Raw genomic sequence first — 14,120 nt, 5'->3', positions numbered from 1 at the left:
ATAGACAAATGTGCAAAGTTTTAAATTGGCAAAATTAGTAGTCTTTGAAATACACGAAGTGAAAGCGAAGTCTTGATGAACCGAGTGTGCCAGTACCATAAATCCACGACCGAGTTTGACTCTACCGTGACCTGGCAACACTTCAAACTTGAAGGATGTCCAAAATCCACAATTTATTCTTACAGATAAATATATAAGGATTGTGAAAATGTGAAATTTTAAAAAAATCCCGGACGTACCCCCACCCCTGAAACCCCTCAAAATTTGAAGAAACCGGAGAAAGTCATCACAAGCAAACTTTCTATCATAGCTGCTGCTGCTGCCCAAAACTTAAAAATTCCAAATCTTCTTTCACCCAAATCTAGCTTGAGAAAATGGGCTTCAAGGCTAGAGTGAAGAAACATGTACCAAAATATGTGGAAGACCAGGAAAATCGTGCGAAGACAGCATGCAGAAAAATCTACGATTTCTTGTCAGGCAAAGTTGCCCCATTGACGATGAAACGTATGTCTATGAGGACCCTTCCAAAGCACCGGACAACCAATATTTCCTCTGCAGGGACCCTGGCCAAGTAGATTATGGCCACAAAGTTAAACAAAAGTGGAGGGTCCCTGAAAAATATTTAGTTGGCCAGACATTGGACAATTTGGGGCACATTTCGTGACCATGCATTATCAAGGGGGCAATCACCCAAAATATCTATAAAGACGAATGTCTTCGTTAGTGGTTACTTCCCTTGATTCGTCAGCATCACGAAATGGAGAAGGTCCTGTTTTGACCGGTCATGGCGACGTCACACTAGGCCAAAGAAGTCACGGTTACATGGAGAGCGAAAATCTCAATTTCGTCCTCAAGATAGAAAATGCTCCAATCTTACCACAATGTCGTCCGATTAAAACTTTTTGGGCAATCTGCAATCCAAATACTCAAAACATCCTAAAAACCCCAAAAACCTTGCAGATTTCAAGCGGATTTGGAAAAAAATTGGGAAGGAAGTTGCAGAAAACTCTGGCGCAGCACTTTTGGCGTCCATGCGACACAAGCTTAGCTCCGTAGCTATGGTTTGTCCGGAATTAATAGGCGTGTGGAATTTCCCATAAGGATTACATTGAAAATTGAAATTGGCATAACTTTAACAATTTTCAACCGATTTGAAAAATTGAATATATTTTGGAAACGTTAGACAATTGTCAAGAATACGAATTCCCAGTTTTTTAAATTTTGACCTGGCTGACCTTAAATCAAGGTCACAAGTTAAAGATACGGTCAAACTTCATTAATTATAATAATAGTGTATTTATTGTGTAATAACAAATTTTGGAATATACTTTACTTGGTAATGCTACCGGAGTTTACTAAAGGGGCTAACAGGTCATAAAGACCTTAGGGTCACCAGGGGGTGTGGTTGTCTGCGCTTTCGCAGTTATTCAAGGAAGCTATGACATGCGATACATATTTTTGATCAGGGCGGAAAGATCATGATCACTGGTACCTTAAGTTTTTAAAAAGCCACACCCTAACAGTGGGTGTGGTCAGCAGCGCTTTCAAGTTCTATCCAACCAAGTATAACATGCGACACATACTTTTTATCAGGAAACAATGCCCATTCCAACAGTGCCATCTAATTTTCAAAAGAACCACACCCCCAAATGGGTGTGGTCATCTGCGCATTCTTAGGTTGTCAGGAATGTGTGACATGCGACACATACATTTAATCAGGGAAGAAAGGCCGTGTTTAAGGTAACTTAGAATTTTTGAAAACCCACACCCACTGATGGGTGTGGTCATCAACGCCTGCTTCACCTATCAAACGAAGTATAACATGCGACACATAGTTTTTGTCAGGAAAGAAAGTGCATCACAACAGTGCTATCTAATTTTCAAACGAACCACACCCCCAGATGGGTGTGGTCCTCGGCGCTTTCTAGTCTGCCCAACAAAGTATCATGTGTAGCACATATTTTTTGACTTTGTCTTTGTCTTTGTTTGTCACGGAGTGACCACCACTTTAGTGACGCCTAAGAGTTAAAAAAACATACCCCCAGATGGGGGTGGTCATCAGTAATTGCTTGCCTTGTCCAACAAAATATGACATGTGCATATATATTGTCAGAGAAGAAAGGAAAGCATGACTTTGAATTTTGAAATACCACAAATGCTACACACCGTGAAAGTCAAAGCGCCAATGGCCACACGCATTCTGATGGGTGCGGTCTTTCTCGAAATCAGCAGCAGCTACTGGCAAGGGTTTTCCTTTCTGATAAGAAATATGCGACGCATGTTATGCTCCACTGCAATAACAGAAAAAGCACCGATAACCACTCCAATCGGTGGTGAGGTTATTATAAATATTAGATGACATTTATATGACGCACGGTTCCTCCTGTCAAGAATTGGTATCGCATGTCCTAGATTACAGCAATTTTAGAACGCGCCGAGGACTACACCCATCTGGGGGTGTGGTTCGTTTGAAAATTAGATAGAACTGTTGTGATGCACTTTCTTTCCTGACAAAAACTATGTGTCGCATGTTATACTTCGTTTGATAGGTGAAGCAGGCGTTGATGACCACACCCATCAGTGGGTGTGGGTTTTCAAAAATTCTAACTTACCTTAAACACGGCCTTTCTTCCCTGATTAAATGTATGTGTCGCATGTCACACATTCCTGACAACCTAAGAATGCGCAGATGACCACACCCATTTGGGGGTGTGGTTCTTTTGAAAATTAGATGGCACTGTTGGAATGGGCATTGTTTCCTGATAAAAAGTATGTGTCGCATGTTATACTTGGTTGGATAGGACTTGAAAGCGCTGCTGACCACACCCACTGTTAGGGTGTGGCTTTTTAAAAACTTAAGGTACTAGTGATGATAATCTTTCCGCCCTGATCAAAAATATGTATCGCATGTCATAGCTTCCTGGAATAACTGCGAAAGCGCAGACAACCACACCCCCTGGTGACCCTAAGGTCTTTATGACCTGTTAGCCCCTTTAGTAAACTCCAGTAGCATTACCAAGTAAATTATATTCCAAAATTTGTTATTACACTATAAATACACTATTATTATAATTAATGAAGTTTAACCGTATCTTTACTTTTTGACCTTGATTTAAGGTCAGCCAGGTCAAAATTTAAAAAACTGGGAATTCGTATTCTTGACAATTGTCTAACGTTTCCAAAACATATTCAATTTTTCAAATCGGTTGAAAATTGTTAAAGTTATGCCAATTTCAATTTTCAATGTAATCCTTATGGGAAATTCCACACGCCTATTAATTCTGGACAAACCATAGTCATGGACTTCGCCAAATCCTCTGTGATAAAAATTGACTGGAAATATATCTGCCAACAGTTACCCAAAGTTTCAATGAAATACCATGATTGGTTTTCTTTTTATTACAGAAATTGTCCAGTCCAGCTTAATCTGGGATTCGCTTTATGAGCCAAATCGGGGGTGGTAAAATTTTGCAAATCCGTACCAAAGTGACACCATATCTGCCTAGAGGTATATGTCAAGGTTGTTCTTTAGGAGGTTTATTTTATAGTAGTTTTTTCAAATGAATTTACATAATTTATTTCCTTTAAAATTCTTAGTTATGCCGACGACCTAATATTGTATGCTTCTGGTATGGTTCGTGGAAATACATGGTTTTCCACAAATCTCACGATTAAACTGAAAATTGAAAATATAGTTTTTCGATGTCCGTGGGAAACGGTAGACATAGTTTATGAATTTATATATTTAGAGATTTCGATCGACCGTCACCTTTATTTCTTAAGAAAAATTAGTTGGAAAGATTGGTGCTAAACTTAAATATTTGAGAGGTATGTATAAAGCGCTACATGGATATAAATATGCCTAAACTTTTGATTATGGTGATGCTATGCTAGATGAAATGCAATCTAAAATTGATAGATTTATCGCAGAATTCTTTAATTCTGCGAATAATTTTTGCATCCAGGAATAAATAGTTGGCAGCGTAGGTGGTCGTAACTTAGAGAAACACAGAGGGACTTTAACGTAGGATAAGACGTGTGGGTCACACAATTGGGTACTTCCTTGGATAATTTTTTCTAATTTTACTTCATAATCTTCCATTAGAGACCATTTTGCTAATTTCGGGTTTCTGCGACTATTTTGAAATTTGTTGCATAATACCCCTACCATATATATGACCCTCACAGGTCAACCAGTTGACAGATTTGGTTCATCTTCGAACTGGGCGGTACTTTGATCCAATAAACATTTGGTGAAAATTTCAACCCGATCGCATAAGTTAAAAGAGAGTTATCGATAGACACATAGACAGATTGACGAATATGACGATTACATAAGCCCAGACTCTGGCTAAAAATCGTTTCAAAACAGGACGACGAAGTGGTGTTGACGAAGTTTGTTTAAGAAAGTTGTTTACCTGATTTAATATTTTTTTTTAATTAGAATAACATAATTAAATTGATTTAGAATCATTATATTTTATTGATTAATAGGAGGACGTAATGATAAAATAATTATTTGTCATTTAATCATGGGTGTTGTTTCATAATGACGTAACAACCTTCATATATCTTTTCTGTACTACTATTGTGGTCGCGAGATATATATTTGTGTATTTATGATATGATATGATGTGTATTTATGATGGTGACATAGAGACGAGTAAGATTTGGTAGGCGCCGGTCCCAATTTGTGTTTACCTATGTCTACACATAAGTTCTTTTCTTCCAAAACTTGTCAACCTTGAAGCCTTTGACCACTTATCTAATTTTGCCGTGTTCTATTGTGATTGGCGGGTTATTTGTGAGGTAGGAGTTTCTGCCATTTTAGACTTCAAAATTGTGACTAGTTTTTATTCATTCTCTCATTCGATTCGGGCAAGGAGTCACACATCTAAATTTCACTCGTACATTTGAGAATCACCCATTTGAAAATAATTGACTGTCCTTTGACTAATTAAGAAATAAAGCTAAATTTGGGTGACTCTATTCGAAACCTCCTCCCACTGTAAATGCGCCCAAGTTATTACCACTTCCACACATCACCCGTCTCACCATCATTCTGCACAAAACACACACACATTGCTCTCCTCTGTCGGCGTCATGCCGTTGTCGCCCAACAACAACTATGTAGTTTCGGTAAATTTTCATTTCAATTCAATTTTGACTTGATCATTTGAAATTTGAAAAATTTGATCAAAAGAAATTTGATCATTTCAATTCAAAAATTTCAATTTTGGTAAATTTTGCTTTCAAAATTATCAACTTTACTTTTGCTACATAAGTGAATGGAAGTAAATAGACAACATGAGAAACCACATTTTTTTCTTGAACGAATTTTAATTTAAGGATATCCTGAAAAAACATGTATTTTTTCATTACGAAATCAATTAAATTTTCTCCCTGGTGAGGAGGAGTACTAATTAAAAATTATTAAATCGTGCTGCATTCTCCTCCACCGGATGATGAAAACCCCGCATGATTTCTGCAAAATATGGAAATCTATGCATGACCTAAAACGGACATGAGCATCTTGTCACAAGATCTCATGGGGAGAAAAAGGAAAGAGGAAAAAGGATATTTGCCAATTTATGCCAATTTAATTTTTTTTACTTTACCTTGGTTGGTTGAAAACAAGACTTATCCAATTTTCAGAGAATAAAAAATAAACAATGTTATACCTCCTGTACCGCACCGTACTCACGTCTACTAAAGCTTACTTGTCCCACTTTTTGCAAATTTTTGCAAATTTGCAAAAAAAATTCCAACTATTTTTCACTTACTACAACCACAGACACAATTTGTACCCACTGTCCTGTCACTCGCAACCTCCTATGTAAGAGCGTAGGGTGAACTGAAAAAACAAAGTCCACCATTTATGTTACCGTTCTTTTCTACACGGTACCTTCATATTCCCCAAAGTTCCCCAAAACACCTCATTTATAAAACTTCTATCCAAAGGTTGGAAACTTTTTAACTTTCTCCTAAATCCATATATTACAGGCGAATTCTTCCTTTCCTAACCTAGATCCTACCCAAAACCTCACTGATTTCCGATCTCTCGCTCACAGCCTTTGCTCGAGACCTCTATTGTATTTTTCGCTGTGGTGTGATTTTGCCAAGATCACACCACACTCAACTTCTTTTTATTTGCGTATGCCATGCTCCAACATAATTAAGTTTGCATGATTGACAATTTTACATTGTGTTGAAATTTGATTTTTGCACATTGCCAACCACGGTGAAACGGAGGCCAAAAATAAACAACCTAAATTTATATTTGTAACGTTAAGTACCGATTATTTTTGCATACATGGCAAAGTTTACTTTTTAGAATTTCTAGGCGTACATTAAGTACCTACTTGTATGAATGTGATGTATGGCGAATTCCAAAAATAAATTATAAAAGGTCCCGAACCCCTGCAAATTCCTTATTACAATTTTAGAGTAATTATTGTTGAAAAATATTGGGGAAGACTTGCTTAATTTTGAATAAATAAATTTTTATTTTAAGGAGAAAAGATAAAAAATTATTAAGCGAGCCATGACAGAACCCTTTATATATTATAATATAAGGAAAAAAATGAGCCGAAAAATAAGGTTTGTATTTTTTCAATCAAAAGTAAGACAACTTAGGAGGAGACTTTGTGTACCTGTCAGTGAGGGATTTCGATGCCGTCTGAATATGTTGCAGGTCTACATGAGATAAGAAAAATTGAAGGAGGATTTTAGTCGATGAGCCCAATTACGTCCGCCACACCCCTTTGAAGGAGCGCCCAATGCTAAAGTTGACGCACTAAAACCTTCACCAAATTTCCAATTTTGCTCGTATTTTCATAATATTTACATTCTTATGATCCCAGATAGTTGCCCTACCATATCCAATAGCTAACTCAACTTTTTTTAAATTTTTAAAGGGGGTTTATTTTTTTGACCTATGGTATGGTTCGGAAATTTTCAAAATTTCAAAATTTGAGTTAGCTATTGGATATGGTAGGGGAACTATCTGGGATCATAAGAATGTAAATATTATGAAAATACGAGCAAAATTGGAAATTTGGTGAAGGTTTTAGTGCGTCAACTTTAGCATTGGGCACTCCATCAAAGGGGTGTGGCGGGCGTAATTGGGCTCATCGACTAAAATCCTCCTTCACTTTTTCTTATCTCATGTAGACCTGCAACATATTCAGACGGCATCGAAATCCCTCACTGACAGGTACACAAGGTCTCCTCCTTAGCATTATAATTTTAGGTAATTAATAATGTTGATCGCATCCTGATTAAATAAACAATGAGCTAAGGCACGATTAATTACGACCAATAATTGCTGAAAAGTACCAATTGGTTTTTCCGAAAAGAGGACAATTGGCTTCTGCAAAAGTTGATGAGAAATGAGTTGGATTGGTAATTCCTCCAATGTTGGCGAAGGAAAAGAAAGAGTTAAAAAGAGCTGATACTGCTGATAAACGAATTAAATAAAGAAAAATTATGATTATGTCCCAAAAATTGGGACATTTTGCTCAAGTAAGGTTAATAGGTCACGCAGAATACGAGTTTTACTAGCCATTCTCTTTCTTTCTAATTCTTTTTAATTTTGCTCTATCACTTTAACTTATGGCTTTATGTATTTATGACAAGGAAAAAAGAGAAGAAAAAATATACTTATCTGTTTTTCCGTGAATTTTCCGTGAAAACAGAAATCCAAGTTTTGACTCAAGCACAAGCTGAATGTCGAGCACTAATCTGGGCGTCTCTGTTTGTTAGTCACACAATCCCAACTATATACCACCGTCATAATCTCGCGTTCGTGAGTTCGAAGTATCTGGAAAGGGCACCAAACATGATAATATTTCTCCTATTATCTCTAAACGTTAGTATGTTGCGGAATGGAGGTCCTCCCCACCTCCTCCAATCAGGAGATGCATTTATGACAATAAGTCCCCCACCGATCCTTCTTTAACTAATAAACCTATTTATTCTTTTATTTCTTAACATATCCCTCCTGCCGTGGGGCACACCCCCACGCAGGAGGACCCTTCTCCTCCTTCTTACTCTATTTTCTATTTATCTCTCCAGAGTAACTACTAGTTTCTTCCTCCTACCAAAACTATCTCTCTCTCTTCTCTTTCTCGTCACTCTCTCTCTTTAAATACTACATAAAATACTACCTAAATGTATTATTTTGGTAGTAATTTATATGTTGCAATGCTAAACCAATATTTTTGCAAGAATAAGTTGATCAAACACGTGCAAACGGCGGTCCCTACTCAAATATATTTAGACTAAGGCAAGGTAATGGTATTTCTTTGTGACTGCCTAAATATGGAATTGTTGACCTTCGGTAATATGGTCATTCGCTTAAGATGACAACTGAATATAAGTAGAAGCAAAGTATGAAATTAGTCGTCTCATTATTGTTCACAATTTAATCTCTTCGCCAAAACCGAACTTTTTACTCTCACTTTCTTTATATACGTATGTCTATCTAATGGTCTCCTATAATTATTGAACCATTTCTTAATTATTTAGTGATTAACTGTTTCAATATTTACATTGTATTTGTTAGCTTGGTTAAATAATCATGAAGGTATTTAATACTTTACATTAGTACTTTCATAATAAAATCAATAGTTTAAAACATTTTGAGCGTGTTAACTAATAAGTATGTAAAGATAAATTATTTCTGATTAGTTACAAAAGTATGTAATTTGATCACGCTGTCAACAATTTACGATATATTTATGTTAATTTGCAATTAACCCTAGATTTAAGAAATGCATAGTTACATATGTACAATTAAAACCGCAATATTTACAAAAAAAGGTATTTATTACATGTAATACAGACGCTTAATGCATTTTTGACTCATCCTGGATTTTTTTATACATCAATACGATTAAACAAACATTGCAAAACTGACACACCTTCATCCAAATTACGTCCAACAAAATTAATTTCTTCGAAATTTCAGCTTTCACCCTGCTCTACGAGGGAAAATCAATAAGTAGTGTGAATATATTTTTTTCTTGAAAAGTGCACATATTTGGCAAAATATTTTTTGATGATGTTGAACTGCAGAATGTTTGACATTCTTCATAAAAAAATGGGGTCGTTTCGTTTATTATTATTCCTACACCATCCATTTGAAAATAGGCTCGATTGAAAAATTACTTGCGCGTTTATTTTTAGATTTTGGCTAATTACTTTTTATATAGTAAATAAAGTATATAGGTCAATATTTTTATGAAATCGTATGACCATGTACTACGATATAAAAATAGTCACAGGTAACAAAAAGTACGAAGCCGATTTGAATTCACACGTTTTCTAAAACCCGGATTTTACGCACGCTTACGAAATGGGATATTTTGGTATTTCACTGCATATTTTTGATAATATGTACTGTATACTTACCAAATTTGTACCCAATATAGATATGGCTTGCTGCTTTAATAATTTATATATTTGTAAAACATTATCTTCAGTTTGTAATCTATAAATCGGCTTAGAGTGAAGATAAACATTATTTTTGCCGTTTTTTCCATGAGGTTGTAGAAATTACATGGTGAATATTTTTGTTATTCAAGTCAGTTTTTTTACAGCAGGCTAGTTGTGTTTCATTTATAAAGTATCGAAATAATAGATTTTATAACCTCAAAAGGAAAATTCAGTTGATAAAGTTGGTAGAAAAAATAAAAAAATAAACGCGCAAGTAATTTTTCAATCGAGCCTATTTTCAAATGGATGGTGTAGGAATAATAATAAACGAAACGACCCAATTTTTTTATGAAGAATGTAAAACATTCTGCAGTTCAACATCATCAAAAAATATTTTGCCAAATATGTGCACTTTTGAAGAAAAAAATATATTCACACTACTTATTGATTTTCCCTCGTATTATAACTTTTACCAACCATCACCATCCCTTTAAAAATTTCCAGATAGAGCCCATTGTGCATTATGGTCTGTATATTAAAAAGAGAGTCAATTTTACATGAATAGCTTATGGAGAACTGTATTTTCTTTAAAAACACAGACCGTAGTTAAAATTTCTTTTTTGTACAATTCTGCATCACTATCGCCCCTTGTTTTGTAGTCTGTGATTCCAGATAAACCAAATATGAACATCATGCAGCATCACTTCCATCTTTAATGATCTACTTCATAACCGTTTTCAAGCGGTCCGTGCTTATTTTTCTTTCCAACAATGCTCTAATTCCCCCTTCCGGAAACCTGAACGAATATAAGCGTTGGAGAAATGGTTACATCGTCCAGCTTGCGCCGGATTGGAGTAAGATCTTGAACTATTGAAAAATAGAAATTTTACATTGCAATAATTTTTTTCGGTACTGCGCATATCCAACTCATTGAGAGGTCATTGTGCGAAGTTAGCAGTAAAATTTGCATCCCAATCATGAACTGGCCAACGGTATCGGTGCCGAGTGGGGATTCTGTACGTATACATTCAGTGGTGGGAGTTTGTTCGGGATGTTTTTCAGATGGAATTGAGAGACGTATCGAAAATACTGATAAATTTGTAAAATATATTTTCTAATATGAATACTGTAATATTTTTATGAGTATTAATCCAATCAACCAAATTCTAGGGGGTGGCAGATAAATTATCAACATCCAGAAAAACGGATGTGTCTATAAGGGAATAATTATGCATGAAAATATCCACGCCATGGGATGCAAGCATGAGCAAACTCGTCCAGATCGTGACAAATATATTACCGTTTACCCCAATGAGAACCAAGATGGGAGTAAGTGTTTGAAATTTAGCATAATTAACTGACGATATACGTCCCTCCGTATACATTAAATTTCTAATTTTACAAATGCTTCAAGAAATTGTTGAATGCTGCAAATTTTGCTTAATGAAATAGTTTCTTTACAGCACTAAAATTGATTAATTGACCACTGTAAAATATATAACCTTTAATTAGCCTTTTTTTACCAGGGCTCCCTAACTTTCGGTATTGGATATGACGCCTCTTCCATTATGCATTATATTTCTTACGATTTCAGTAAATACGGGAACTCTACTATGCAAAAAAAGATGCGTGGTTATATAAATTGTGAAAAAGTATTTAGAAATATGCTAAAATTTCTTACATTACAGGATGGCTCAATTATTGTCAAGAAAGATATTCTCTCACAGACAACGATGTTGCCAAATTGCGAAAAATTTATAATTGTTAACCCAGCAAAAGTAACAAGTGGTTATCTTAGATGCCAAGTAATAAAACATATTTAAATTATACCACATTAAGTGCTCGAATAATAAATCATACATTTATGCATGTACTTATTTGTGTTAGATATGTGTAGATCATGCGCAAATTTATGTCCCTATGGTAATCAAACTGGCAACTCGTCACATCCCCAAATTTCTCGTTTCTTTTGCAATTGCATTGTAAGTAAATATATGTATGTGACATAAACGGTGCTAATTCTAGTGTGCAAACGTTCCTATGTAAATATACACTAAAAAGAATGCACATGGCTAATATTTTTATTCCATGGTTGCAAAGAGATGGCAAGTTTGATAAATTAAATCAATCAAAAATCCAAGGTTTCAAATTCCGGTTACAAATTTATTTTATTTAGAATCAGGCAGTAATTTATTTATTGGGACGAATCATACTTTTGTGTTAAAGGTATGGTAATTCGGTAAGTTGCATAATAAAAGGAAATTACCAAAGGTAATCATTTTCAGGAAATTAAACATGAAATCAAGAATTCTTACCATGTTAATGACTTAGTGAAATATTTTACATCACAGGTCCGAAAGATTGTAAATTATGCAAATAAGTATATTCTGAAAAATTGAGAAGACAATTTGCGCATCAAAATGACAGACAAGAAGATAAGTTCCGCATATTACAGATAAAATCAACATTGGCTTGGTTTCTTCCGCAGAATTTGATCATGATTTATTACCTAAAAATATTATAAATGATAACCAGTCGTAAAACATTACATATTTTTGTACCGCATAAAACGGTTGGATTAACCATCGGTCATATTCCCACCAATAAATTTTATCAGATATCTGTTGGTTTACCGTTTACGCAAATTTCGATCTATCTAGCTTTACCTGGGTAGAGAAATCAGTGTGATATGCAAGGAGAATGTACCCACGTCATTTGATATCTATGTTGCTCATTTTATGATAACAAATTTTATGATTAATTCAGTTGGAAAGAGCGAGGTATACCATACCTATTTATTTGTATGCAAATAAATATATTTCATTATTTCACAATTTTCCTAAAAACATTACCTGGAATTTAAGAATTAGATCATTCCGTCAAGCTAATATCGTCTTATTTATTTGTTGAATGAGGCAAATTATGCGGAAATTAAACTACGTAGGAAAATTGAAACATAAGCACAATAAAAAATCACGGATATAAAAGCCGGCTGAGTTGATGGTATAAAACATAATTCATTTTTCAGTAAAATACATACAAACCAATTTATATTACATTTTTGAAAAAATGTTGCGAATTCTGACCACAGTATTCACCTTGGTTCTCGGGGAACTTCTCTTGCAATGTTCTGCAGTTCCTGTTGCCATTGCGGATGGTCCCGTTCCCTTACAACGACCTAAAGTTGACCTTGCCATTTTGGGTAAATTGTACTAAAGTTTCTAAATCGTAATTATATTTCTAACCCTAGAGGAAATTTTTTAGTGATTTTGAAAATATTACAGAACAAGAATTGAACCCTACCGATTTTAACATAACTTGTACCACCAGAGATTCCGACAGCATTGGAATATTTTCTGGAAATCCTAACCTTAATTCGCGTTGGAGAAATGGCTACATCGTCCAGATTGCGCCGCAGTGGAGTAAGATTTTGTCTAAAAAATATTTCCGTGACAAAATAATATATTTTTATATTTCAGGTACTGCACAAGCTCAACTTATAGAAGGCGCGAGGTACGAAATTAGCACCAAAATTTGCATCCCAATCATGAAATGGCCCACGGGATCGGCGCCGAGTGGAGATTACGTGTACATTCAGAAAGGAGGGAGTGGTTCGGGATGTTACTCGGATGGCATTGGGAGAAGTATGTACATTTTATTTACCAATTAGAATATGTAGGTATGATTTCTTGGCGATGAATTTCTATCCCATCTACCAAATCTTAGGGGGTGGCCGACAAATCATAAATCTGCAGGATCCCGGCTGCGTCACTAAGGGAATAATAATGCACGAAAATATTCATGCCATGGGATTCCACCATGAGCAAGTTCGCCCAGATCGCAACAACTATATCACCGTGTACCCAAACGAGATTGTGGACGGGAGTAAGTTTTATTTTTTGTATTAGTATACGCATTGCAGTCGGCTACCACTTGCAACTTACCAGTGTTTCGCCTGCTTATTACCCTGACTTTGCCTAAAGGTGGTTTTGTGTACCAAGTCAGAGGAGAGAAGAATAAAAATAAATATAAAAAATGAAAATGGGCTTAACCGAGATGTGGCAGGATGCCCCATATGACACTTTTGGACGTTGTACGTAAACAAACAAATAACCTTACGATACTGATCAGATTACTGATATGAACCAATTGGGAATTGTGTTATATTAAAATTAATATGAACGATAAGCCAAAAACGTTAAAAAATATTTATTTTTAATATGGGAAATTATCCTTGTTAACTTTCTTGCTGAATACTTGTCAAATTTTGATATTTCAAAATTAATTCGTCCTATGTAATTTGAGAACGTTTTTTAATTTAAAACAGACGCCAATACCCAGTACCAAATCTACCAGGGCTCGTTACCTTCGGCGTTCCCTATGACTTTTCCTCCATAATGCACTATGGTTCTTACGATTTTTCCAAGTATGGAAATCCTACCATGCGAAAAAAGGTATAGATTTCTATCATTATTAAGTATTTTAGATTGGTTCAATTACCTGATAATTTCGTATCTTTATTCAGGATGACTCAATTATTGTGAAGCAACGAAATGGTCTCACAAACAATGATGTTGCCAAGTTACGAAAAATGTATAATTGTTAATTATATTGTTAAGGTTAACATATTTAATCTTACTGCGACAACTATTAATAATTGATGATTTTGGAAAATAAATACA

General features: G+C 35.1%; 1 protein-coding gene across 1 annotated transcript; it reads left to right on the top strand.

Annotated features, from left to right (window-relative positions):
• Positions 1-12,436: 12,436 nt before the first annotated feature.
• LOC110850204 (astacin) lies at positions 12,437-14,120 on the top strand. Its single transcript, XM_022097671.2, has 7 exons — positions 12,437-12,441; positions 12,530-12,640; positions 12,723-12,860; positions 12,918-13,082; positions 13,165-13,323; positions 13,766-13,892; positions 13,964-14,120. The coding sequence occupies exons 4-6, from the start codon at positions 12,986-12,988 to the stop codon at positions 13,834-13,836; spliced, it is 327 nt and encodes a 108-aa protein (XP_021953363.2). The 5' UTR covers positions 12,437-12,441; positions 12,530-12,640; positions 12,723-12,860; positions 12,918-12,985; the 3' UTR covers positions 13,837-13,892; positions 13,964-14,120.

Source organism: Folsomia candida, unplaced genomic scaffold (genome assembly GCF_002217175.1).
Source record: "Folsomia candida strain VU population unplaced genomic scaffold, ASM221717v1 Fcan01_Sc005, whole genome shotgun sequence".
In the NCBI taxonomy this organism is placed as follows: Eukaryota; Metazoa; Arthropoda; class Collembola; order Entomobryomorpha; family Isotomidae; genus Folsomia; species Folsomia candida.
Note: the sequence above shows the minus strand (reverse complement) of the source record. Positions and strands in the feature narration are given on the sequence as shown.